Here is a 24,949-nt window from a genome sequence, read left to right on the forward strand (position 1 = left end):
ACAAGGGTACCAAGACCTTTCAATGGCCAAAGGGTAGTATTTTCAACAAATAGTGCTAGGAAAACTGAATATCCACATGCCAAAGAATCAAACTGGACCCTTACCTAACACCATATACAAAAATTAACTCAAAATGGATCAAAAACTTTTTATGACCTAAAATGATACAATTCTTAGAAGAAAACATAGGTCAAGACTTGAAGATACTAGAGTTGGCAATGATTTCTTGGATATGACACCAAAGGAACAGGGAACAAAAGTCAATAAATTGGATTACATAATCATTTTAAAATTTTGTGCATCAAAAGACACTATCAACAGAGGAAAATGGTAACCCACAAAATGGGAGAAAGTATTCACCAACCATATACTTGATAAGGGATTAATATCCAGAATATGTAGAGAAATCTTACAATTCAACAAAAAACAATTTAAAATGGGCAAAATACTTAATAAACACTTCTCCAAAGAAGATATACAAATGGCAATAAGCACATGAAAAGGTGCCCAACATCACTAATTATTAGTGAAATGCAAATCAAAACTATAAGATACCACCTCACACCCATAGGATGGCTCCTATTTAAAAAAAAAAAAAAGTGCTGACAAGGGTGTGGAGAAATTAGAATGCTTGTGCACTGTTGGTGCGAATGTCAAATGTTACAGCCACTGTGGAAAACAGTATGGCAGTTCTTGAAAAAAAAAAAAATAGAATTAGCATATGATCCAGAAATTCCACTTTTAGGGATATGCACAAAATATTTGAAAGTAAGGCTTTTATGAAACATTTGTACATTCCTCTTCTAGCAGCATTATTCGCAATAGCGAAAATGTGTAAGTAACCCAAGCGTTCACTGACAGATGAATGGATAAGCAAAATGTGGTATATCCATAAGATGGAATATAACTTAGCCTTAAAAAGGAAGGAGATTCTGACCTATGCTACAATGTGGATGAATCTTGAGAGTATTATGCTAAGTTAAATAAACTAGTCACAAGAAGACAAATGCTGTATGATTCCTCCTAGGCCTCTGGGCCTGTGATGGGAAAGGCTGCTGCAAAGGTCTGGGATGGCCTGGAGACATTTCCTCCATTGTCTTGGAGATTAACATTTGGCTCCTCATTACTTATGCAAATTTCTGCAGCAGGCTTGAATTTCATCCCAGAAAATGGGTTTTTCCTTTCTATTGCATCATCAGGCTGTCAATTTTCCAAACTTTTATGCTCTGCTTCCTTTTAAAACCGAATGCTTTCAACATCACCAAAGTCACCTCTTGAGTGCTTTGCTGCTTAGATATTTCTTTTAACAGATACCCTAAATAATCTTCCTCAAGTTCAAAGTTCCACAAATCTCCAGGGCAGGGGCAAAATGCCATCAGTCTCTTTGCTAAAACATAGGAAGAGTCACCTTCACTACAGTTCCCAACAAGTTTCTCATCTCCATCTGAGACCACCTCAGCCTGGATTTCTTTGTCCATATCATTATCAGCATTTTTTGTCAAAGCCATTCAACAAGTTTCTAGGAAGTTCTAAACTTTCCCACATTTTCTTGTCTTCTGAGCCCTCCAAACTGTTCCAACCACTGTCTGTTACCAAGTTCCAAAGTCTCTTCCACATTTTCGGAATTTTTTACAGCAGCACTCCACTGTACCAGTACCAACTTACTGTATTAGTCCGTTTTCACACTGCTAATAAGGACAAACTTGAGACTGGGTAATTTGTAAAGAAAAAGAGGTTTAATGGACTCACAGTTCCACGTGGCTGGGGAGATCTCACAATCATGGCAGAAGGTGAAAGGCATGTCTTATGTGGTGGCAGACAAGATAGAATAAGAGCCAAGCGAAAGGGGTTTCCCCTTATAAAACCATCAGCTCTCACGAGACTTATTCACCACCACGAGAATAGTATGGGGGATGATTCAATTATCTCCCACTTGGTCCCTCCCACAACATGTGGGAATTATGGAAGCTACAATTCAAGATGAGATTTGGGTGGGGACATGGCCAAACCATATCAATTGGGCAGCCAGCCGTCTGTTGTTGGATGATTTTCACCAAAGTGCATCTTTCTTTCTACAATCAGAGGCTGCCACCTCCAAAGAACATATTATCTCACGTCATCCTCTGGCTGGATGCTTACGGGGGTAGAGTAAACTGGCAGTGCAGTGAATCTTGGGAGGGGTCATCCTTACAAGTAAAGCACTATAGTTTGGTAGAGATGGAAGAACCTCAGATGCAGTGGATGCTGTAACCAATGGCTTTATGATGGTATTTCATGGTGATAATGTGAGAACGCCAGACAGTGAGAATGCCAGACAGTGGGAACTAGCCAAAAGAGTCATAAGAAATGCAAATCAGCTTATCATGCTGTTGAGTTAGGTACTAAACTTTGCTATGTGATCCCATTGTAAAACCTAGAGCCCCAAAGAATGTAATAATAAGATAGAAAACGACACAACTGATCTTTTGACTAACACTAAGTCTGGAAATTACTCTTCCATTTGAGATGATTGCCAGAAAAATCATCAATATATATCCTATGAGAAGCTCCTGAGGGGCAGAAGAATGGGATCAATGCTTCAAAGACTCAGAGAAAGAAAATCACTATAAAATTATTTGCTCCTAGAATTTAAAAAATATTTTAAGAAAACTGTTTGGCATTCTAAAGGTGAAAAGACTTTAGAATGAGATAAAAGGGAAAATATTACTTTTAAAAGTCAGTGACGTTAAAAATGTAACGGCAAAAGTAAAATCTACATTGGGAGTAGGAATGTAGACTCCTGTAGCATTACTATGACAGACACCAGAGTCAATGACATGAAAGACAAACTTAAGATCTCTTCAGGTATGTGGGCAAAAGAAAAGAGGATTCAAGTGAATAATATAGAGGACTGGAACTGGGCATGGTGGCTCACATCTGTAATCCCAGCACTTTGGGAGGCCGAGGCAGGTAGATCACGAGGTCAGGAGATAGAGACCATCCTGGCCAACATGGTGAAACCCCATCTCTACTAAAAATACAAAAATTAGGCGGGTGTGGTGGTGTGTACCTGTAGTCTCAGCTACTCAGGAGGCTGAGGCAGGAGGATCGCTTGAACCTGGGAGGTGGAGGTTGCAGTGAGCTGAGATTACGCCACTGCACTCCAGCCTGGGCAACAGAACAAGACTCCGTCTCAAAAAAAAAAAAAAAAAAAAAAAAAAAAAAAGAATAATATAGAGAACTGGAGAGATTTATTTAAGAATTATACATTTCTGAGGAAGATACTAGAACAATTAGAACAACAGTAATTAAAGATATCACTTTAAAAAACAAGACCTGACTATTCAAATTGAAAGGACTCACCATTCTAGATGATAGTAATGAAAAGAGGGCTATTCTAGAAATACCCTGCAAACGTTTGGGAATGCAAGTATAAAGAAAAAAACCACATCTATTAGTATTCTGCCATAAAGCAGGTTATTTATGAGGAAACAAAAATTTAGCTATTGGAGATAGCTCTCCAATAAGAAATGCCAGAAGACAACAGAAAAAATACTTAAAATTTTTTGAAGAAGAAGACTGTGACCTAAGAATTTTCTCAGCTGAATTTTTTTTTTCTCATATATGAAGACAACAGATGAACAATACCATATATTCAAAGGCTCAGGAAATAGAGCATTCACGTATTCTTCATGAAAATATTATTTGGAGACATATATCAGGCACTCAAAAGATGTGAAAGAAGAATAGGGTATGGATTACACATAGTTCATGGCATTACATAAGTGTTTTATAGCAAGATGACATAGCTTGGGAAAACAGAAGCTGTGTTTAATAGCAGTACTTCCAAGCCATAACTTACACTAGCCCAATTCTCAATAAATTGGAAGGCAGCTAAACAATCATACGATGCTAGTATTTTATAGTGTCAGGGTCTATTCACATATAATCTCATTTAACGCATTTTAATTCCATGAGATAAAAACCAATATTCCCATTTAAGATATGGGAAACTAAGACATAGAAGGAAGCACTTGGCTAAGATATCATGGCTCATAGGTGGCAGTGAAGAGGTCAGTTTGCAGTCTACAGGTTTAACCTCAGACTATTCTGCTTCTAACATGACTACGGAAATGTGTTGATCATTAGCTGCCTGAAGCTCTGTTCTTAACTCTAGGTGTCCAAAAGAAGATGAATTTTGTTTAGATAGCATTTCCCATATCTAGGGCTATTGGCTTTAAAGAAATTCCCAGAAGTGAATCCAATTCCTAGAAGGATCAAGCTGGATTCTTTTGTGTGTTATTCTAACAGGTTGCGCTCTCTCTCTCTCTCTCTATATATAAAATTTATATAATATACATATATAATTTTATGTATTATATATGTATAATATTATACATATACATAATATCATGTAATATATACATATAGTACATTTCACACTGGTAGGATATAATTCCATACCACATATTTGTTTAACCAATTGAATTACTTGGATTTAGCTTCTATTTCCCTCTTTATTTCCTTCTGAAAATATTATACAAATAACATCAATTTACAAAAAATAAAATCTGATATAGCTTTTTTTTTCATACACTAGCCTAGACTAAACTCATTCTGTGGATTGGTTACCTAGGACCAACTGGTATATTATAAAGTTGTATAAAAATGAACAAGGACTGCCTGAAATATATTGATAGCTGAGCACATTTGGCTGGAGTGTCTATTTTAGAAGGAAAACCTGAGAATCACATGCGATTCATGTGTTAATAGTATTTCAAGACAAGCCATTTAAAATATGTCCTGAGTGCTGATACTGGAAATGATCTTTACTTCAGTGCTTTCAAGTGTCTTCATTTAAGTGTTCACATTTTGCCTACCTATAACACATATCTACACACTGTGATTAAGAAAGCAAACACTGAAATCTGACCTAGATTAAAGATCTTAATTTCTGCCAGTTGATTGGGCAAGTGACTTAATCATTCTACAGTAATTTCTGCATTTGAAAATGCCTATCTCAAGGGTGATGAGAATTACACTGGTTCATCAAAAGAATTACACTGACTAATATAAAACGTGCCAAGCATGTATGTGTCACATGAAGGCTCGTTAAAAAGTGGGTATTATTGCTAATCTTCCAGTAACTACTATTTCCAATAACAGTCTGAAGGGGATCAGAAATGTTTGTTGAGTAAAAACACAAGGAAACAATAGCACACATTTTCTGCTCTCCTTTATGATCGCTGACCTGTCTAAGGACTGGGATCTCGGTTCACTACAGATTGTCACCCGCATTAATCTACTGTCACCCATTAACCTAACAAATAAGGCAGTCTAAAAACTCCAGGCATCCCTTTCCCTAAGGACCCGGACTGTTGAACCGAAAGCTAAAATTCAAGACGTGACAACTGCCCTTTGTCCCACATTCTCCCACCGGTCGCCTGCTTATTTAAATGGTGCGTCCCCTCGGGTACCACTCGAACAAAATTTGCGCGGAGCGCTCCCTGTGTAGATTCGTTGGAAGCAGCTGGAGGCTCCAGTTCTCATCTGCTCAGGTGTCCCTGGCGCCTTGACGAACTCGGCCTCTCCAGTTCCTCACCTGGTGAGCCCTCAGGACAGCGGACTGATTTTCCGAGGTCCCAGACCCGGTTTTGAGGGGCGCGGCTCGCAGCGGCGGGTGCAGGGGCGACTGCCAGCCCTCACCCCGCCTCAGGGTGCGTTCGGAGGCCGACACCTGGCGGACGCCTCCCCGCGGGACGCCACGCCTGCGCGCCGGGGATCTGGGATAAGAAGTGCGCGCCTGGCTTGGGCTGCGCGCCGCTGGGACACCAGTTTGCGCGCAGGGCTCAGACGACCGTGCGGCCATGGACATGCCGCGGGGCATTGGCACCTTCGTGGTGTGGGACTACGTGGTGTTCGCGGGCATGCTGGTCATCTCGGCCGCCATAGGCATCTACTACGCCTTCGCTGGGGGCGGCCAGCAGACCTCCAAGGATTTCCTAATGGGTGGCCGCAGAATGACGGCCGTGCCCGTGGCGCTGTCCCTCACCGCTAGCTTCATGTCGGCCGTCACCGTCCTGGGCACCCCCTCCGAGGTCTACCGTTTTGGGGCCATTTTTAGCATCTTTGCCTTCACCTACTTCTTTGTAGTGGTCATCAGCGCGGAGGTCTTCCTCCCGGTGTTCTACAAACTGGGAATTACCAGCACCTACGAGGTAAGGGGCAGGGTGGGCTGGGACCGTGGAGGGCGCGGGGTAAGGGGACTCTGCAGACCTCTGGAGGCGTTTTCTTGGGGGCAGACTCTCACCGCCACATCGAAATCTCTCCCCGTCCATCATCACCCTCCCTACCTTCCTCCCTGTCCCCCGACCCTCCCCTGGCATCCCTTCCCTTCTACTGAGAGGTATCCTCTAAGGGTGAAAAAATCCTTGGGATTTACTCTCCTGGGCTTAGTGAAAAAAAAGAGGCTTCCAAAGTGAACGGATTGGAATAGTAGTGCTCGCTAAGATCCTTTCTACCTTTAGCATCTTTGATTCCCAAGCAAGAGGAAAGATTTGGGGGGAAGGTAAGTTCTTCAGGTCTCAGGCCCTGCTTCTTGAAATGAATCCTCTTGTTTCAGGTCCTCAGTGCCATTCACTCTTCCAAGACGGTGAAGAATTTGTGCTCCCCTTCCTTCCCCTTCCACACACACCCCCTTTCCACTGAAACAGGCACCCAAGTGGCTAAGGTGTACCAGTAAGTGTATTTGGGACCAGATTCTACCACTTACTAGCTGGGTGACCTTGGATGACTTACTCAACCTTTTGTGCCTATTTCCTCAAAATTAAAATAATATCACCTACCCCATCCAGTTGTTGGGAGGATTAAATGAGATAATGCAAGGTGTAGCATTTAGAACAGTGTTTGACACAGAGTAAGTGCCGGATAGATGTTGGCCATAATTATTGTGGTGGTGCTAGTTGTGGTGGTGGTAGTTATCTTGGGATCGGTAAGAAAATTAGGCAGCATGGTTCTCAAACAGCTCTGCCTTCTCTACGGAAAGATAATTAAGGAAAACTGTCTTTCCTCTATTGCACAGATCCCCTGGCTATAGGTTTTCTCAAGTTGTCTGCAGGAAAGGGCTTTGAGAATATGATGCATGTTTAGTTTAAAGAGCTGTTTAATGGGAGGTGGGGGGGCGGGATCAAAGCTCAGGGGAGTGGCGGGGCCCAGTTCAGTGCCTTCCGTGGTCTCCTTCACCCAGGCACTGATCCATGAGCTCCATGGAACAAACCTTCAAAAGTTTCCTCTCTATTAAGCCATTAACCCAGAGAACTCCAATCCAGGGGTTCTGGCAGGTGCTTTCCTAGTGAGGCTGGTTCAACTGGTGCTGGGGACAGGGCCTCAATGGCACAACAAACATTGGTGACACATTCTGCCTGGGCTCTAGTGACGTCTTCCAGGGCGAGGCACCCCGGGCAGCGTTGCCTTCCATTCACTCTGATGCTGTGTTTGGGAGAGCCCAGTAATCATCCCAGAAGTGAGCAGGATGCAGTTTCTCAGGTTTGCTCAGAAGTGACAAACTGGTGAAATTCCCCAGACCAAATTCAGTTCTCAGTCATTTTTTTTTTTTTTTTTTTTACTTCTCCTTATAGTGAGGAGAAACAAAATATAATTTCGGACTATGACTTCTTTTGAGAACTCAAAAGGCTGGTAACAGTGGGCCCATGCCCCCTGTGGCCACAGGAACTCGAGTTTACAGCTCTTGCTGTCACTCTCTATTAAACTTTGATATTGAGGTCTTTGTGTTTTCATGGTGACTGTTTTTTGGTAGAGAAATTTTTATCTGCATTTATGTCTTTATCAAAAAATGTGAAAGGGAAAATGGACAGGGGTAAAGGGATCTCTTGTTTCCAGGGAGATGTAAGAAAACATATATCTTAGTGGCTGGGAGGAATATTCCAACATGTTAATATGTGAACACCTGGTCAATGTCACTTATGTATGTTACCTGATGGAACCTGGAGGCATTTGAGTCTGTGAGCTCTGATCTACAGCTAACCAATTCCCAAACTTGGAAAGGGTTTGAAGAATCTGACATGAGGACTTCATCTCTACAGATGAATGCTGCTCTCATAATCACTGACCCATGCCTCTTCGGGGCTACAATATTAACTCAACCAGAAACAGATTTCCCTCATGTTTGCAGTGGTAGAGGCTAAGTTAGCAGGGGTTCCAGCTAAAAATGGCAAAAAACAAAAGTTCATTGAATGCTCAACACATGCCAGGCACTGGCCTACATTGCATGTTTTACATACATTATCTGACTCACATTCAGAACAATCCTTATGAGGGAAGTACTATCAAGAGCCCCATTTTGTGGACGGAGACTCAGAGTAAGTTAAGCTACTAGGAATGTGAAGCAGTGTAGACATATGCCTAGCAGCATACTGGCTGCTTCTGAAGGCTCTGATGAGTCTGTTATAACCCCAAGCAGTACTTACACCAGTGCAGAGAGAACAAGGGGAGCAATAGAGGACGCGTGAAGTTGTGGGCACACTGCAGGCATCCACCTCTGGGGTACCAGGCAGTTGGGAACAGGGAAGTTAGGCAACATGCTAAGACCCTCCCTAATGGTCATGGCAAAGACTTTCCTGTGGAGTATATTATTTATTGTTTTATGCTGAGAGGTACAGAATCTATACAGAATATGCAGTACAGTGTTGAGTGATTGAAAACCTGGCATTCTTGCTCAAGTATGAAATCTCTCCCTGTTGACATTTTTTTAGCGAAAATTAGCTGTTCACAAACATTTTTTTTCATTTATCACTGCCTTCAAAATGTAGTCCTGATAGGTGTTTAGCAATTTCCAGACCCAAGTATAATGCAGGAATCCAATTTGATCCATCAATTCTTCAAGATCTTTCTGGAGCCAACTAAATCTGTGTTTAAACTGAGTTGCTTAGACCTCATGTTTGCTTATTATTTATATATTTATTCATATCAACAGAAATGATTCAAAGTTCTGAGGACAATGAGAGATCATGATTAATTTAGGCACCTATCATTACTCTATAATTATGTCTAGAAATCTTACAAGTATTCCCTAAGGCAGCCTAGTAATTGATGACTGAGATCGTAATAGACTTCTTGGTTCTATCTTGAGTTGGTCCTTGAGCTTAAATCACAGGTTTCCCTGGATCAACTGATCAACTTACGTGGTTCAGCTTGGTTCAATTTATTTGTGTCTCCAGCAATTTGGATGCATGTATCTAGCATAAACAAGACTTCTCTTCTATTGATGTCCATTCACATGTTTAGTGACTCATAGAGATTTACAAAACAAATAAACAAAAAATAAACTTCTAAAGAAATACAATAATACTGCCCTGTTTCCAGGCTTAATAAACTTCTCCAGTCTTCTAAAAAGGCTTCCAAAATATTATTGAATGATTTTGATATATGTAATTCATTGAGATTCAATTTTCTTCAGGTCCATTGATTTGGATACCACTAACTTCTTAATATCTTACTTTTTGAGTTTACATTTCCCCATCCGTTTATGTCATTGAATAGTCTCCAAACCCTACAAAGTGAGAGGGAAACAAATTATTATTATGCCCCTCATTTTAAAGAGAAAGAACCTGACATTTGGAGAATGATTGCCACAAGCTGATGGAGTCAGGTGTGGGACTGGGTCAAGGGCCAGAACTCTTCCTCCAGCGTACTACACGGTACTGTGTATTTGTCATCCATCAGTGATTTGGGAGTGGGGTCTTACTTTGTGTTAGTTTCATCCATTCATTTATTGAGTCTTAAATATGTAGTCAGATTGTTTATATATGCCGAATAATGTGCACAGATTTTGGCATCAAAGGTTTTACATGTGTACTGTGGCCCTGACAAGTTTTCAAGGTTGTCAACTTGGTGTTCTCTCTGAGTCCCAGTGTTCTTGTCTTTAACATGGGCTTATACACAGTATCTGGCTCATAGAGTTGTTGGGAGGACTGTGCACACAGCAAGTACTCTGTATGTGTTAGCCGTGATCATGGGGCAAAAATATCAGATGTTTTTTCCTCAGATTGTTATCTAACGCCAGTTTTTTCTTCTTCTTCTTTTCTACTATATGAAGATTGTTGTCCGCTTTAAATTTCTTAGTAATTATATTCAAGTTAGAGAATGTCTTAGATCCCAGCTCCAAAATTCTGTGATCCTAACTCTGTAATATATATATTATAATACATTATATAACATAGGAGACAAGCAGACTATGTTATAAGACGTAGCAGATTTCAAGTAGAATGGGAAAAATTGGCATGGTCGTTGGCGCTGAACAGAAACTGGCTTGGGTGATTTAAGTTTAAAAAAATTTGTTAGAAGGACATGGGGGTAGCTCATAGAACAGAGGGACAAGCTGAGTAAGCAAGGCTTGGAAAGGACAGAAACCAGGGCAGCCTTTTCAGGCCACTCTGTCAGGATCAGTCATGTTTTATCTTTGTATCCTGCCTTTAAGATTCAAATACCCAATGGAAGGAAAAGCTGATTGGCTGAGCTGGGATCATGTGACTTCCTCTTGGTCAGTAGAGGCAGGGCAAATGACTATTCCATCACAATAGTCTGCAATCAGAAAGGGTTGATGCCCCAAGTGAGTCAAGGAAAATGTATGGAGTAGATGCCAAGAGAAAGAGAACAACAGATTGCTCACTCTAAAAATATAGAAAGTAATTTCACTTGTATGACATTCTGGAAAAGGCCAAACTAGAGAGGGAGAGCAGATCAGTGATTGCAAGGGTTTGGGGGAGGGAGGAGGGCTTGATCATGAAGGGGAAGCCCGAGGGAGTTTTCTGGGTGATGGAACTGTCTTGTGTCCTGATTGTGACAAGGGTTACATGAGTCTGTGTGTGTTAAAACCCACTGAACTGTACGCTAAAACAAGAGTCAATTTTGCTGTATATAAATAAAAATAATACTAAAATAAAAATACAGAATCCAAATCGGTTATGAAGTTGCTTTACATTTCTAAATTTAAATTTTCTTCTTGAGTTCTGATTTTAAAAAAGGCATCCAGAGGATTCACATTTTTTTTTTTTTTTTTTTTGCAACAGTATTTAGAACTTCGATTTAACAAATGTGTTCGTCTCTGTGGAACAGTCCTGTTCATTGTTCAAACAGTAAGTAGCTCTCCATTTATTTTATCTTTTGTCAGCTAAAATGTTTTTAACCATGGCATCTGGATTAAGCTTACCTAGGAAACACATGAAAGATAAAAAAGAGGTGTTGAAAATATAAGGGAACACAAAAGGAGAAACACTAGTCACTGTACAGCATCAACCCTTAAGATCATCAAACAGGGTTTCAGTAAATGCTTTACTTCCTGGAAAAGTAGAATGATTTAAGTGAATGTTAAATATTATGCTGGTGAAGCAACAGTCGGAAAGTATGCTTTCCTTTATCTGACCTCCCTTCACCTCCACCAAGGTGACAGGAAGGGCATTACTACTTGACAAAGATACTTACTTGTTGCTGACAGTGGGAATTCTAACAAAAGGAAAACAAGTAGCATGTTCACAGTATTTCTGTAACATATTGAGTAGTAGGTATGAAAAAATTAACTTCCATAGGAAGACAGTAGGAAATAATTTTCTTTGAAATCATGCTTTAAAAGTCAGCGCTCTTTTAAAAATTAGACTCTAAGAACCAACTAAAGCAGTCCTTAGAGTGTAAAACAACAGAATCCTAAGCTCTGGAGGAGTCTTTAAAGCCAAATACTCAATCCAGTAATTCAAGAACATGCACTTATAGATTTACTGATTGACACAAAGGGAAAGCAAGGATTTGCCAAGTGGCCAGTGACAGAGAATGCTTTCCACTGTTCACCCTGCTGCTGGAAGATTGTAATGATCATTGTCACGATTATTTATATACACATTTTCCTCTTGTCAGTTAAGCACTTTAGGGCTGGGTTTGCTAATGGAGATTGTGGAAGAGATTCGCATTCTTGTCTCTAATTTCAATTCCATTTCCAGTCAAAAGCTACCTAAGGGCCAGCTGCAGTGGCTCATGCCTGTAATCCCAGCATTTTGGGAGGCTGAGGCAAGTGGATCACCTGAGATCAGGAGTTCAAGACCAGCCTGGCCAACACATGGTGACACCCCCATCTCTACAAAAATACAAAAATTAGCCAGACATGATGGCAGGTGTCTATAATTCCAGTGACTGGGGAGGCTGAGGTAGGAGAATCTCCTGAACATGGGAGGCAGAGGTTGCAGTGAGCCAAGATCATGCCATTGCACCACCCCAGCCTGGGCGACAGAGCAAGACTATTTCAAAAAACAAAAAACAAAAACCAAAAAAAACCAAAAAACAAACAAACAAAAAAGCTACCTAAGGATTTGCTGCAGTGAGACAGACAGAGTGCCTCTGTAAATTATGTAACTCAACTTCATTTTATATCTTTGCAAATTATGTAACTTAAGTTTTATCAGTCCTTCACAACTGCAGTATAAAAGGAAGGAATCCTTTGGGGTCTCTTAGAGAGTTGAGCCTGGTAGCTTGCATTCACCAACTGTTCACATCTCTTTGGATCTTTGTTAGAAATGCCAACAGAAATGAGAAGTGGGGACGAGCGTTAGGAAGGTGGCCTGTGGTCATGTTTTTAAATCTTCAACTTGGACAGAATAATGACTGTGGAAAGTTAGTTCATTTTTGCAAAAAGAGGGGAGATTTAGCACCTCCCATTTGAAGGACTTCATAGTTCTACTCATGTAATATAATCAAACATTCAAAAGGTGCTGAATAGGTTTTTATTTTCATAATATGCTTTTATGGAATAATCATGGAATTCACTTCTATGGGATATATTTGAAAGATCAAACACAGTAAAAATTATATTTTGAGGAAAAGACTATTTCTCTTCCTCACTATTGTACCCCAGATCAATAAATAGTTGTTAAATATATGAATGAAAATAATGAATGATATTAAAAAGATAGAATATGGTTCTTGTTGGCTTTCAGGATTTTTTAGTGCAAATTTATACTTTTGTTTAATTTATGAACATTAAAACTTTTAGAAATATGTTTTCCAAATTTTTACTGTTTTCTCGATTAGTTATGCAGGGATTAACAGTTTGAAGACATAATTGAGGGGTCATCTTTTATATTATTATTTTTTCTTTTTTTCTAATTATTTTAGATGTGGGAAATTTTTTTTTCAAGATTGAGTTGCTGGATCAGTGACCATTTGCACTAAGCACCATATAAAAGTCCATATTTTTACATAAGCGTGTTGCAAAAAAATGTTTTTAACTGATGACCATACCATAAACAGAAGAGTCAACTTTACTTAAATAATATTTTTCAAGTTACAAACAAATTTTATTAGGCATTTTGAAACTATTGTTTTAATTCATAATTGAAGTTATAGGAAAACAATCAATATTTTATAACTCAGACATAATTCATGAATTTTATAATTCATTTAATTCATTTGGCTTTCTTTCTCCCCCCTAGATTCTGTATACTGGAATTGTTATTTATGCCCCTGCCCTGGCTTTGAATCAAGGTACATTTTAGAGTTGCCAGTTAGGTAACTCACATTTTGGGGTTCACTTTCAACAAGCCTTATTTTTTCCTTGGGGAGATGGGGAGATGGAGGAATGCTTCTAGTAACCTACATCAGCCTTACTAGTGGGGCAGGACGGGTGCAGTGTCTATGGTAGTTTCTTTGGGTTTTTGGATGGGTAACTCCAAAGTGTCTGTAGACCATTACAGAGGTGGACTTCTCCAGGTGGTACTTCTCTGGGATGTGCTCACCAGCCCATTCATTCCTTTAGAATTAAAGCCCCCTGTAGCCAAAGTCAGGATTGACAGCATCTCCTCCTGTGAGCCCATCTCCAGGAAGCTTCCCTATAATTCTGCTCAGGCCTGTTGTGAAATCTGGCAGGGAGAAAAGCTTTTCTTCTCCACGCTTCTAATAAGGCCCAAAATGAAAGAGAAACAGAGGCATGTGATTTGAATGATCAGACTGCTCCTAGTGACAAAAGGACAGATGTCTGTAGCACTCTTACAAATAAATTTATGAAGATTATGCTGCTCAACGAAGTATCTATACTCTCTAGATTTGGGAGGATAAATGTAGTGAGGCTGGGATAGTTTACTGAAGCAAAGGTTCATGCTAGTCATAGTTTCAAAAGGTTTTGGGGAAACACCATGCCCTTTGAATTCTTATCTATTCGATGTGAATTTCTCTAAAACGTCCTTGTAAAATGGACATGTGGACTCTGTGATGGGAAGAAATGTGGTACGATTCCTGGGGTTAATATGACATGAAGAAAATCTACTAACTCTACACTCTGTTTTCTTGATTTTATGATAGACATGACAGTAGTTATCACCTAAGTTTATAAAGTAAACAGTATTATTACCAAGAGGAACTTCATGTATAAGGTGCTCTGGAACTCTGAGTCCTGGGCATGTTCCACATCAGTATTACCAACATGACAAGAGGATCATTTCATATATCAAGAACTGAGTTGTAAACTTCCTAAGTTACCTGTTTAGGCTTTATGTGTAGTTCAACATCTTAGGGTTTTAAAGTGTAGTTCTGGGAATAATCAGAGGACTGACTTTAATCTGTGAAGAAATCAAGCATTCTGTTCTTATCAGGCTCAAACCACTCCCTGAGAGTAAATTAGAACTAAAGTGAAGGCGTTTTGATGACTAGAGTGTCACTTGTGTGTTTTGCTGTGACCAAGGCTGTAGGTACAGGCATAGACACAGAACTTAGTGTGCAGTAGATGCTCAGAAAAGCTTATGTGACTGAATTGAAACTTCACATTCTGTAGGTCTAACCTCCTTTGTTCTTTTTTGGGAAACCTCAAACAAATACTAAGAGAGAATAGAGCACCTTAATATGCTCATTCATCACTCTACAGTAATATTTATCAACTCGTGGTCTATTTTAATTCACTCCCCCTTACCTCTACCAGATTATTTTTCTGCAAATATGTTATGTCATTTCATCTGTATTTCAGTATGTCCTTTGGAAATAAAGACTTTTAAAGCTATAATTATGCCATCATCGTATCTAAAATATTAATATTAATCTCTTAATTTCATATCAAGTCAGTGTTCACATTTCCCTGATTTTTTCAGTGTTTGTTAGATTCAGGATCCAAATAAGCTTATGTGATTGCAATCAGTCTATCTCTCTTAAGTTTCCCTTTTCTGCTTTTCAAAATTGAAAACCAGTTTTCTTTCTTTCTTTTTTTTCTGATCGCCTGATGCCTATTGAGAAAACTAGTTTTTATTGAGGTCTATATAATATACCTCAACATACAACATACAATAAAATGCACAGAGCATGGGGAAGTGTACAGCTGGATGAGCTTTAATAGTTGTGTCATAGCTCGTGTAACTACCACCCAGCTCAAGATACAGACTATTTCCATCATCCACTCCCAGGAATTTTCCTTATATGTCTTTCTAATAAACCTCCTATGGGCCCAAGAAACCATTTTCTGACTTATGCTACCATATACTAGTTTTCCCTATTGTTAGATTTTATAGAAGTGGAATCATATAGAGCCTTTTTATGTCTGGTTTCTTTTGCTTAGCAAAATGTTTTGAGATTCATTCATGCTGCTACATGTATCAGTAGTTCATTCCTTTTTTTTTTTTTTTTTTTTTTTGCTGGTAGTACTTCATTGTATGCATCTACCGACATCCATTTATCCATTCTCTTGTTAGAGACACTGGGTTGTTTCCAGTTTTAGGCTATGGTGAAGTGAGGGTGCCAAGAACATTCTTCTACAGGTTTTGTGCATTTTGTTTTTCTTTTTGACGCCTGTTTTCACTTCCATTGGAAATGAAGTACATGGATGTAGTATAAAATTAAAAATAATTCTAGGTCCGGCGCGGTGGCTCACACCTGTAATCCCAGCACTTTGGGAGGCTGAGGCGGGTGGATCAGGAGGTCAGGAGATTGAGACCATCCTGGCTAACACGGTGAAACCCCGTTTCTACTAAAAGATACAAAAAATTAGCCGGGCGTGGTGGCAGGCGCCTGTAGTCCCAGCTACTCGGGAGGCTGAGGCCGGAGAATGGCATGAACCTGGGAGGCGGAGCTTGCAGTGAGCCAAGATCAGGCCACTGCACTCCAGCCTGGGCGACAGAGCGAGACTCCGTCTCAAAAAAAACAAAAAAACAAATATATATATATATATATTTCTATTTAGACCCAGCTGAGGATAGAAATATGTGCAAATTTATGAAAAATTGCCAAACAGCTTTTCCAACTGGCTGTATCATTTTACATGTCCACTACGCAATATGTGAGAATTCTCGTCATTCGACATCCTTGCCAATATTTGATATTATTCTTTTTTATTTCAGTCATTCTAGTGGGTATTATCTATTATTTTATTGCTGTTTTAATTTTCATTTTTATATGACTATTGCGGCTTAGCTTATTATTAGACTATTATGGCTTAGCTTATTGGCTCCTGAAATAATAAAGTGAATAAAGACAAATCACCTAATAAAAAGTGAGCCAAAGACTTGAACACTTCACAAAAGCAGATATTCTTCCAATACATCACATGATATATCTATTCATTCCTAGACCTTTAATAATTTCTCTTAGTGCTCACTTTGGCAGCACGTATGCTAAAACTGGAGCAATACAGAGAATGTTAGCATGGCCCTTGCACAAAAATGATATGTAAATTTGTGAAGCATTCCATATTTTTTAAAAAAGAAAGAAAAGAAATAATAAAATAAAATAAGATGTCTCAGTAATGTTTTGTAGCTTTGGATGTTGAGGTCTTTTACTATTTCTTAGATTTATACCTAGATAATTGATGTTTTTATGCTATTGCAAATGACATTGTTTTATAATATTTTTCAATTATTCATTGCAAGTATATAAAAATACAACTGACTTTTATGTGTTGATATTCCATCCTAGAACTTGCTGAATTTACTTTTTAAATCAAGCAGGTTTTTGGAGATCCCTTAGGATTTTCATGTTGTTTATGAATAATGACAATTTTACTTCTTTTCTAATCCTCATGGTTCTTAGTTCTCTTTCCTGTGTTATTGCAATGTTAATGTGGAAAGTTACCTTGACTGAGTTTTGAATATTAAACCAAGTTTTACTTTCTTGGGATAAACCCTACTTGGTCATAATATATTATCCTTTTTATATATTAATGAATTCAATTTGATAACATTTTGATAAGGCTTAATAAATGAATTGAGAAGTGTTCCCTCCATTTTCTGAAAGAGTTTATATAAAATTGTGTATTTATTTCTTACATGCTTGGTAGAATTCACCCTGAAGGCACCTGGGCCTACTCTTCGTTTCTGTAGAAAGATTTTGGTTACGGATTCAATTTCTTTCGTAAATATAGAGTTATTCATATTTTAAAAGTCTTGTGGCATCAGTTTTGGTAAATTGTATTTTTTAGGGAATGCTTCCATTTGGTCTAACTTATCAAATTCATTGGCATGAAGCTGCTTATAATACCCTCTTGTTATGCTTTTAATGTTTATAGTATCTATAGTGACATCCCTTCTAATTATTCCTAATACTGATAAGATAACTTTTCTATCTTCTTATCTTGATATATCTTTCTAGTATTCTATTGATGTTTTAAATCTCTTCTAAGAACCAATGTTTTGACTTGTGGATTTTCTTTGTTTTCCATTTCATTAATTTGTGCTGTTTATTGTTTCTTTTCTTCTAATCACTTTGGGTTTTCTAGCTTCTTAAGGTGAAGCTTAGGTCATTGATTTTAAATATTTCTTATTTCATAATGCAAACATTTAAAGTTATTAATTTTTCTTTTACCACTGCTTTATCGGCAGCCCATAGATTTTGATACCTTGTGGTTTTATTTATTTCTCAAAATATTTTCTAATTTCTCCTGTGATTTCTTTTGCCCATAGGTTATTTAGAAGTGTATTGCTTAATTTTCAATATTTGAGGATTTTCTATCATGGCTTTTTGTTATTTATTCCTAAATTAATACTGCTTTGGTCAGAGAACTAATATGATTTTAATCATTTGAAATTTATGAATTTGTTTTATGGCCCAGGATCAGGTCTATCTTGAACATTCCATGTGCTCTCAAAAAGAACGTATATTGTATGCTTGTTGGATGTAATGTTCTATAAGGTCAAACGTTTAGTTGGCTAATAGTGTTATCATCACATCTTCCATATCTTTATGGATTTTTTTTTGCTTGTTCTATCAATTGCTGAGAGAAGGATGCTAAAATCTCCAAATATAATTACCATTTTTTCTATTGCTCCTATTTCTCTGTCAATTTTTACTGAGTGTATTTTGAAGCTCTTTTAAAGTCTCTTTTTAAATTTACAATCTCCCTTCTATTTCTTTTCATTTAAATTGCAACTTATTTGCTGAAGAAACTGGGTTATTTGTTCTGCCCAGTTTTCCAGGTTCTAGGTTTAACAATTACATCTGTATGGGGTCATTTAATGTTCACCATTCCTCTGTATTTCTTGTAAACTGGTAATAGTTTACTAGTTGTAGTTAGATCTAGACTCTTCTTCAGACTCTGCTTCAACTTTTTGGAAATCATATTTCATAGGCAGTATCTATAAGTTTATTTCCTTCAGGAGACCCAGAATGTCGTTTAAAAAATTATCAGCAGCTATTGATGATCATTCTAGATTTATTATTTCATTAGGGCTTATAAAATGGAGTATTCTGGTTCTGTGAATTCTTCTTCATTAGTTAGATGGAATACTGCTATAAAGACAAACTTCCTGTTATCAACTATTTGTCTTCTCTGAAAAATAGTTTGTATAGGAAAGGGAGGATAAATGTCAGATTTTTCCCTTTATGAATTTTAAAAATATTAACTTGGTTCCATACTATCCCCCAAGGGTGACTGAGATTTTTAAAAAATTATTACGAACTCATGGATTTAAATGTTTGCTGTTATTTCATAGCATTATCGTTAGTATTATTATTGATTCTCAACCCATTTTTATCCAGCAGGTGCCGTCTTTAAGTTCCTCCTGATTTTAACGTTGGCTGCATATTGGACTCACTTGGGGGGCTTTCAAAAATACCAATACCTTGGTCCCCATCACCAGGACTCTGAGTTAATTAGCCTGTTGAGTGGCCCAGTTATCAGGATTTTATAAATCTCCTCTGTAGATTTTAATGTGCAGTCACGATTGAGAGCCACGGATGTAATAGTTTTAGAAGAGCAACTCTAAGCCATAATGAATAATATAATGGCCTAACACAGTTAAAAATATTATTCTTTGTTGTTCTTTTTTCTTAGGTGTATCTCAGTAGGAATGTATGTTAAATTATCTTGTTAAATATTTTGTGACATATTTCCTCTGTGTAGTAATGTCACAAACTTGATGTACAGTTAAGTTCCATTTATTTCATTTTGCAATTGATTTTTGAGGAGCTTTTTTTCTAATTTAAATTTATAATTATGTGGAATATTTATGTATTCCAAAGTGAAATCTATACATCAAAATATGTTTAAAGTAGCCTGACTTGTATCTCTGTCTTCTCTACCTGATTTTCTCCCTCTCCTAGAAGTAATTTTTTGGCTTCGATTTATCCTTTAATTTTAGTATATGTACTGCTGAAACGAGCACAATTCTTTTCTTTTAAAAAAATGAAATAAGACTCCCCACTTCTTAAATAGGAGCAAATTATAAAGACTTTTCTCCATCTAGATCACATTTTGGTAGCACATATCTTAGTAACGCCTTCTTCAAGGACTGGTGAAATAGTGGGTTTACATGGACACACAGAGGGGAACAACACACAGTGGGGCCTGTTGGAGGGTGGAAGGTGGGAAGAGGAAGAGGATCAGGAAAAACGAAAAGTAGGTTAATGGGTACTAAGCTTGATACCTGGGTGATGAAATCATCTGTACAAGGAACCCCCATGACACAAGTTCACCTGTGTAACAAACCTCCACATGTACGTCTGAACTTAAAAGTTTTTAAAAAAGCATTACCGACTGGGCACGGTGGCTCACGCTTGTAATCCCAGCACTTTGGGAGGCTGAGGCAGGTGGATCATGAGGTCAGGAGATTGAGACCATCATGTCCAACATAGTGAAACCCGTCTCTACTAAAAATACAAAAAATTAGCTGGGCATGGTGGTGCGTGCCTGTAGTCCCGGCTACTCAGCAGGCTGAGGCAGATGAATTGCTTGAACCCAAGATATCACACCACTGCACTCCAGTCTGGTAACAAAGCAAGACTTCGTCTCCAAAAAACAAAAACAAAAAACAAAAAAAAAGCATTACAGTCACCTTTGTTAAATTTCTAAAATGAGATCTGCAATCTGCAATGTTATAAAGATTACATTTGGATCATTTAATGTTGTCTTCATTTGAAATTTGAATCTACACATCATAGCAATTTGATGTCATTATGATTGTCAGTATGAAACATTATCCTCAAATTCAAGTATTTGCAACATAATACATAAAAATAGAGTGTTTATTTGAACTGTGTCTAATGGGGAGAGAGATAAGAAATACTCATCACAGTATCAAGGAGTTTCTTAGCTTAATTACAATATAAATGCCTTTCCATGTATTGAATTAAGCCAGTGTCAGATCTGTGTGTCTGAGGGTAGAAAATTATCAAATAGAATTTTAAACTCCGTTTGTTTTTGAGCCATTTATGAGATTTGGACCTAGTTTTGGCTTTAGGCAAGTGGGTATAGAGGAAGGTGCCTGATAAATGATATAGCTTCCTTCTCTGACGATTTTTGAGGATTATTTTTATTGTGCTATTTTACAATTGTATATGACTTCTCTTTTTTTCTACAGTCACAGGATTTGATCTGTGGGGCGCGGTGGTGGCAACAGGGGTGGTCTGCACATTCTACTGCACACTGGTACGTCCAGGACGTATTTCCCTTTTCACCCTACCCACTTGCTTTGCAAAATTGAAAATTCCAGTTTATACTGTAGTCTGGTTTGTCCATACCTATGTTCCTATTCCTGACCTCCCACAGGGTAACTTTTTTTGTGTGAGAAATAGTCTGTAGTATAATTTGATCCTTTATAGAAAATGGAGCATAACTGAAATTTTTTCTTTCATTTGATACACTGCAGTGGTTCCCAGTCTTGTCTCCTGATTCATCTGTACTGTTGCCAAGTTATTATATTTGTGCTCATACTATTCCTCAGCTGAAAAACCTATTATAGGTCGTGGGCCCAGTGGCTCCCGCCTGTAATAGCAGCAATTTGGGAGGCCAAGGTGGAAGGATCGCATGAGCCCAGGAATTTGAGACCAGCCTGGGCAACATAGTGAGACTCTGTCTCTACAAAAAACAAACAAACAAAAGTTTAAAAATTAGCCAGGAATGTGGCATACACCTGTAGTCCCAGCTACTTGGGAGACTGAGATGGGAGGACATTCATGTTTTTATCATTTTTGTCCAGCATAGTGTATAAGCAAGTAGATGCTTAATAATGTCCAATAGAAGCATTAATCCTAATATACTTTCCCTCAAAGGGTGGTCTTAAAGCAGTCATCTGGACAGATGTTTTTCAAGTTGGGATCATGGTGGCTGGATTTGCATCCGTGATTATACAGGCTGCGGTGATTCAAGGTGGAATCAGCACTATTTTAAATGATGCCTATAATGGTGGAAGATTAAATTTCTGGAAGTAAGTGTCTACTACTTGGGCAACTGAACACATCTTTTACATTCTATAAAAATAATCTCTTTATTTAAATAGTAGATTTACATTAAAAAACAAACCAACAAATTGCTAAGGATGTGGTAGAGCAAATTGAAGCAGAGAAGTAAATATGTAAGGAGCCTCCCTCTGTTCTTTAAGGGATTAAACCAGTCAGATGGCACTTAGCTACTTGGTGCTTAGAGCGATGTTTCCTCCTGAGAAGGGATTTAAAGCAAAAAAAAGTATTTTCTTCTGGGTATCAAAGTCCAGAATAGGTTGAAAAGTGGGACAGGGTGATAAGGAAAGAGACAGTAGAAAGTTAAGAAAAGGTAGCTTCTGGCCAGGTGCGGTGGCTCACATCTGTAATTCCAGCACTTTGGGAGGTCAAGGCAGGTGGATCACCTAAGGCCAGGAGTTCAAGAGCAGCCTGGTCAACATGGTGAAATGCCATCTCTACTAAAAATACAAAAAATTAGCCAGGCATGGTGGTGTGCACCTGTAATCCCAGTTACTTGGGAAGCTGAGGCAGGAGAATTGCTTGAACCCAGGAGGCAGAGGTTGCAGTGAGCTGAGATCACGCCACCACACTGCAACCTGTGCAACAGAGTGAGACTCTCTAAAAAAAAAAAAAAAAAAGGAAAAGGTAGCCTCTTAAGAGACAAACACTAGCATATTGGATTAGCACCTGCCATTAAAAAAAAAAAAAAAAAAGAGAGAGACACACTGAAAGACAGTGATTTCATCTTGACAATTCTTTGTTTTAAGCAACTTTGAGAGTTTCTCTTTTGATGTTGTCCTGGCAATATATAGTATATTAACATAGTAGCTTATGATTATGTATTATAATTATATATGTATGTGTATGTAGTATATAATGAACATTATCTAATATTAAGTATTATTTCTAGAGAATTGACTAGGAAAGTTATGGTCGATGCTTCAAGTGACAGTACAGCACATGATGTAACATGTTTTAAACAGCTATTCGGTTTTCCTAAAGAAAGAACAATGAAGAGACTAGATATTTCATCCCAAGTATATCACACAATTCAAAAGAACATTGAACACACCTTCCATTTTGGATCAATAGCATTGTCCTTTTACAATATGGAAAGGCACCCATGTCGTCTTGAACTAGCCTACCTTCTCTTTTCTTTCTTCAGACTGCCCCACTTTGAACAGGCAGTCTGAAGAAAGAAAACCCATTTTGCACTTGGTGGCTCTTTTCTGGTCTTCTGAAAATAAGCACCAAAGTTTGAGAAAAGCTTTTTCAGAAATTGGACAGGATCAATGTGTTAATGTGCAGGAATAGATTTTAGTGAATCAACTTCAACTATTTTCAATATTTATTTCCTTCTTTTAGCTCAAGATTCAGATTCTAAGGAAAAGAGCCTCTAGTTGCCTAGCTTGGGACATGGTTCCACCCTTTGGCTGGAGCAGAACAAGATATTTTGACTGATTGTCAATCAAGACTATTTAATGGAGAAATGGTGGTTTCCCCAAAGCAAACCTAGGTTGCTGTTACCGGAACAGGGAAAGGGGAAGTCCAGGAAGTGGAAACAACCAATGGCTACTCTTGATTACTCCCAAATCTCTTCCTGGTAGGCCAGGCTGAGGAGAGAGGGTATGGAATCAGTCATTTTTCTGCAAGATAGCTGTCACTTTATATGAAGGATACATATATATTGGAGCACCAAAGCAATAGCTTATATACATTGGTAAGAGATTCTTAAAAAAAGATTAGACATTTTTATGACCTTAGCTTTGAAAGTCATTAAGCAACAATAAAAAGCCTATTTGTGTTTCATACTTTTCAGGAGTATCCCTTGTTATTCTGATACATTTTGAGAATATGGTAGACAAAGTATTGCTCAAATTAAGATAAATGAAGAGAAGAAGGATATTGTATTGGTATTTTCTGTGTTGTCTGCCATTGGCCTATATATTCTGTATAGCCTAAACCACTAAATTGAGTGTTTTAAATCTTGTCATATTTCCCTCAGATAGCTCACTGACTCCTTTTGTCTCTTTAGTTAGCTAATGTAGTACCTTCTCTCTCTTGGGAAGAAAGGGTCAACACTCTTGAAACTCTTAAGACATTGATATGAAATGTTAGACATGAAATAGAGGCTCTTACATTTCCATAAGAATTCCAGAATATGCATACAATTAGAGCACTTTACTCAATGGATCTCAAATATAAGATTTGACATGAATTTGCAAACTTTCATAATTTTAAGGAAGTGTCCATGAAAGCTAACTTTGCAGAAAGTTTTCTAGCTCATATTGTGTATCAGAGATGAACAAAATCATTCCTTCCAATAAAAAGGATTAAAAGATCTTTCAAACATGGAAGTCAGGCTTTCTCTGTGACAATGTTTTGGACTTATGTACATGATGTCATAAAGTGGTTTTAAACTCTTAGTATTTAGCTTGTACACACAGCATTTTAATAAAGCATGATTACAGTGACATGCAGCTTTTAGAAAATGCAAAACTTTAAACTGCATTAATTGACCGATTAGTTGAACATGAATATAGATTAGAACTATGACTACATGTGCTGGGAGAGGAATTCTATACACAATGTGTTATTAATTTTGTGTTCATTTTAGTGCCATCTCTACTGCTGTGGTGCACTTAGGAATGTTTTTCTCTCTCTCTTTCTCTTTGTTTCATGTTCTCTGATTACATCATGTCAGATTTGTTCAAACGACAGTTTCCTTAGATCACAGGAGAACAATTTATATAAATGCTCAGAATGATTGCAACATTCATTTCCCCCAGTCTCTTCTAGTATTTCCAGATCTCTGAAAATAATATTTTTTATTTCATTGAACTTAAGTTGGAAATATTTCTACCTTTTAAATTAATAAATTTGTACATATTTATGTATGTGTTGTATATATAAATATACCTTGCTTGCTTCCAAATATAATCTAAGAGGATTTTTTTAGTCTCTGCTAATAGTTCAGATTTGTTTTCTCTTTCTTGTCATTTAGTTTTAATCCTAACCCTTTGCAAAGACACACCTTCTGGACAATTATTATAGGAGGGACCTTCACATGGAGCAGCATCTACGGTGTCAACCAATCCCAGGTGCAGAGATATATTTCTTGTAAAAGCAGATTCCAAGCAAAATTGTAAGTCATACACCATGGTATATGAAGCATTAATAACCATCAGTTGTCTTTATGGAAACTCTTCTAGGAAAGTCACGTTTAGCTCCTTTATATGTTTTGTGTCATGAAATTCCAAGAGATAAATGATATATTTGGTTA

General features: G+C 37.9%; 1 protein-coding gene and 1 non-coding gene across 4 annotated transcripts in view; both read left to right on the forward strand.

Annotated features, from left to right (window-relative positions):
- Nucleotides 1–5,761: 5,761 nt before the first annotated feature.
- The window catches only part of LOC105493841 (solute carrier family 5 member 8), a 60,578-nt gene continuing 41,390 nt past the window's right edge, over nt 5,762–24,949 (forward strand). For all 3 annotated transcript variants that reach the window (XR_011608931.1, XM_011761777.3, XM_071071252.1), the window contains exons 1-6: nt 5,762–6,197; nt 11,067–11,132; nt 13,473–13,524; nt 20,808–20,875; nt 21,499–21,653; nt 24,671–24,811. Coding sequence is in view for 2 of the 3 variants with exons in the window: in XM_011761777.3 (XP_011760079.1) it covers nt 5,847–6,197; nt 11,067–11,132; nt 13,473–13,524; nt 20,808–20,875; nt 21,499–21,653; nt 24,671–24,811 (833 nt within the window). In the remaining variant the exon portion in view is untranslated. The remainder of the gene's footprint in view (nt 6,198–11,066; nt 11,133–13,472; nt 13,525–20,807; nt 20,876–21,498; nt 21,654–24,670; nt 24,812–24,949) is intronic.
- LOC112428902 (U6 spliceosomal RNA) lies at nt 16,605–16,711 on the forward strand. The gene has a single exon (XR_003020965.2). It is a non-coding gene; the product is annotated as a U6 spliceosomal RNA (small nuclear RNA).

The sequence above is a fragment of the Macaca nemestrina genome, chromosome 10 (assembly GCF_043159975.1).
Source record: "Macaca nemestrina isolate mMacNem1 chromosome 10, mMacNem.hap1, whole genome shotgun sequence".
Taxonomy (NCBI): Eukaryota; Metazoa; Chordata; class Mammalia; order Primates; family Cercopithecidae; genus Macaca; species Macaca nemestrina.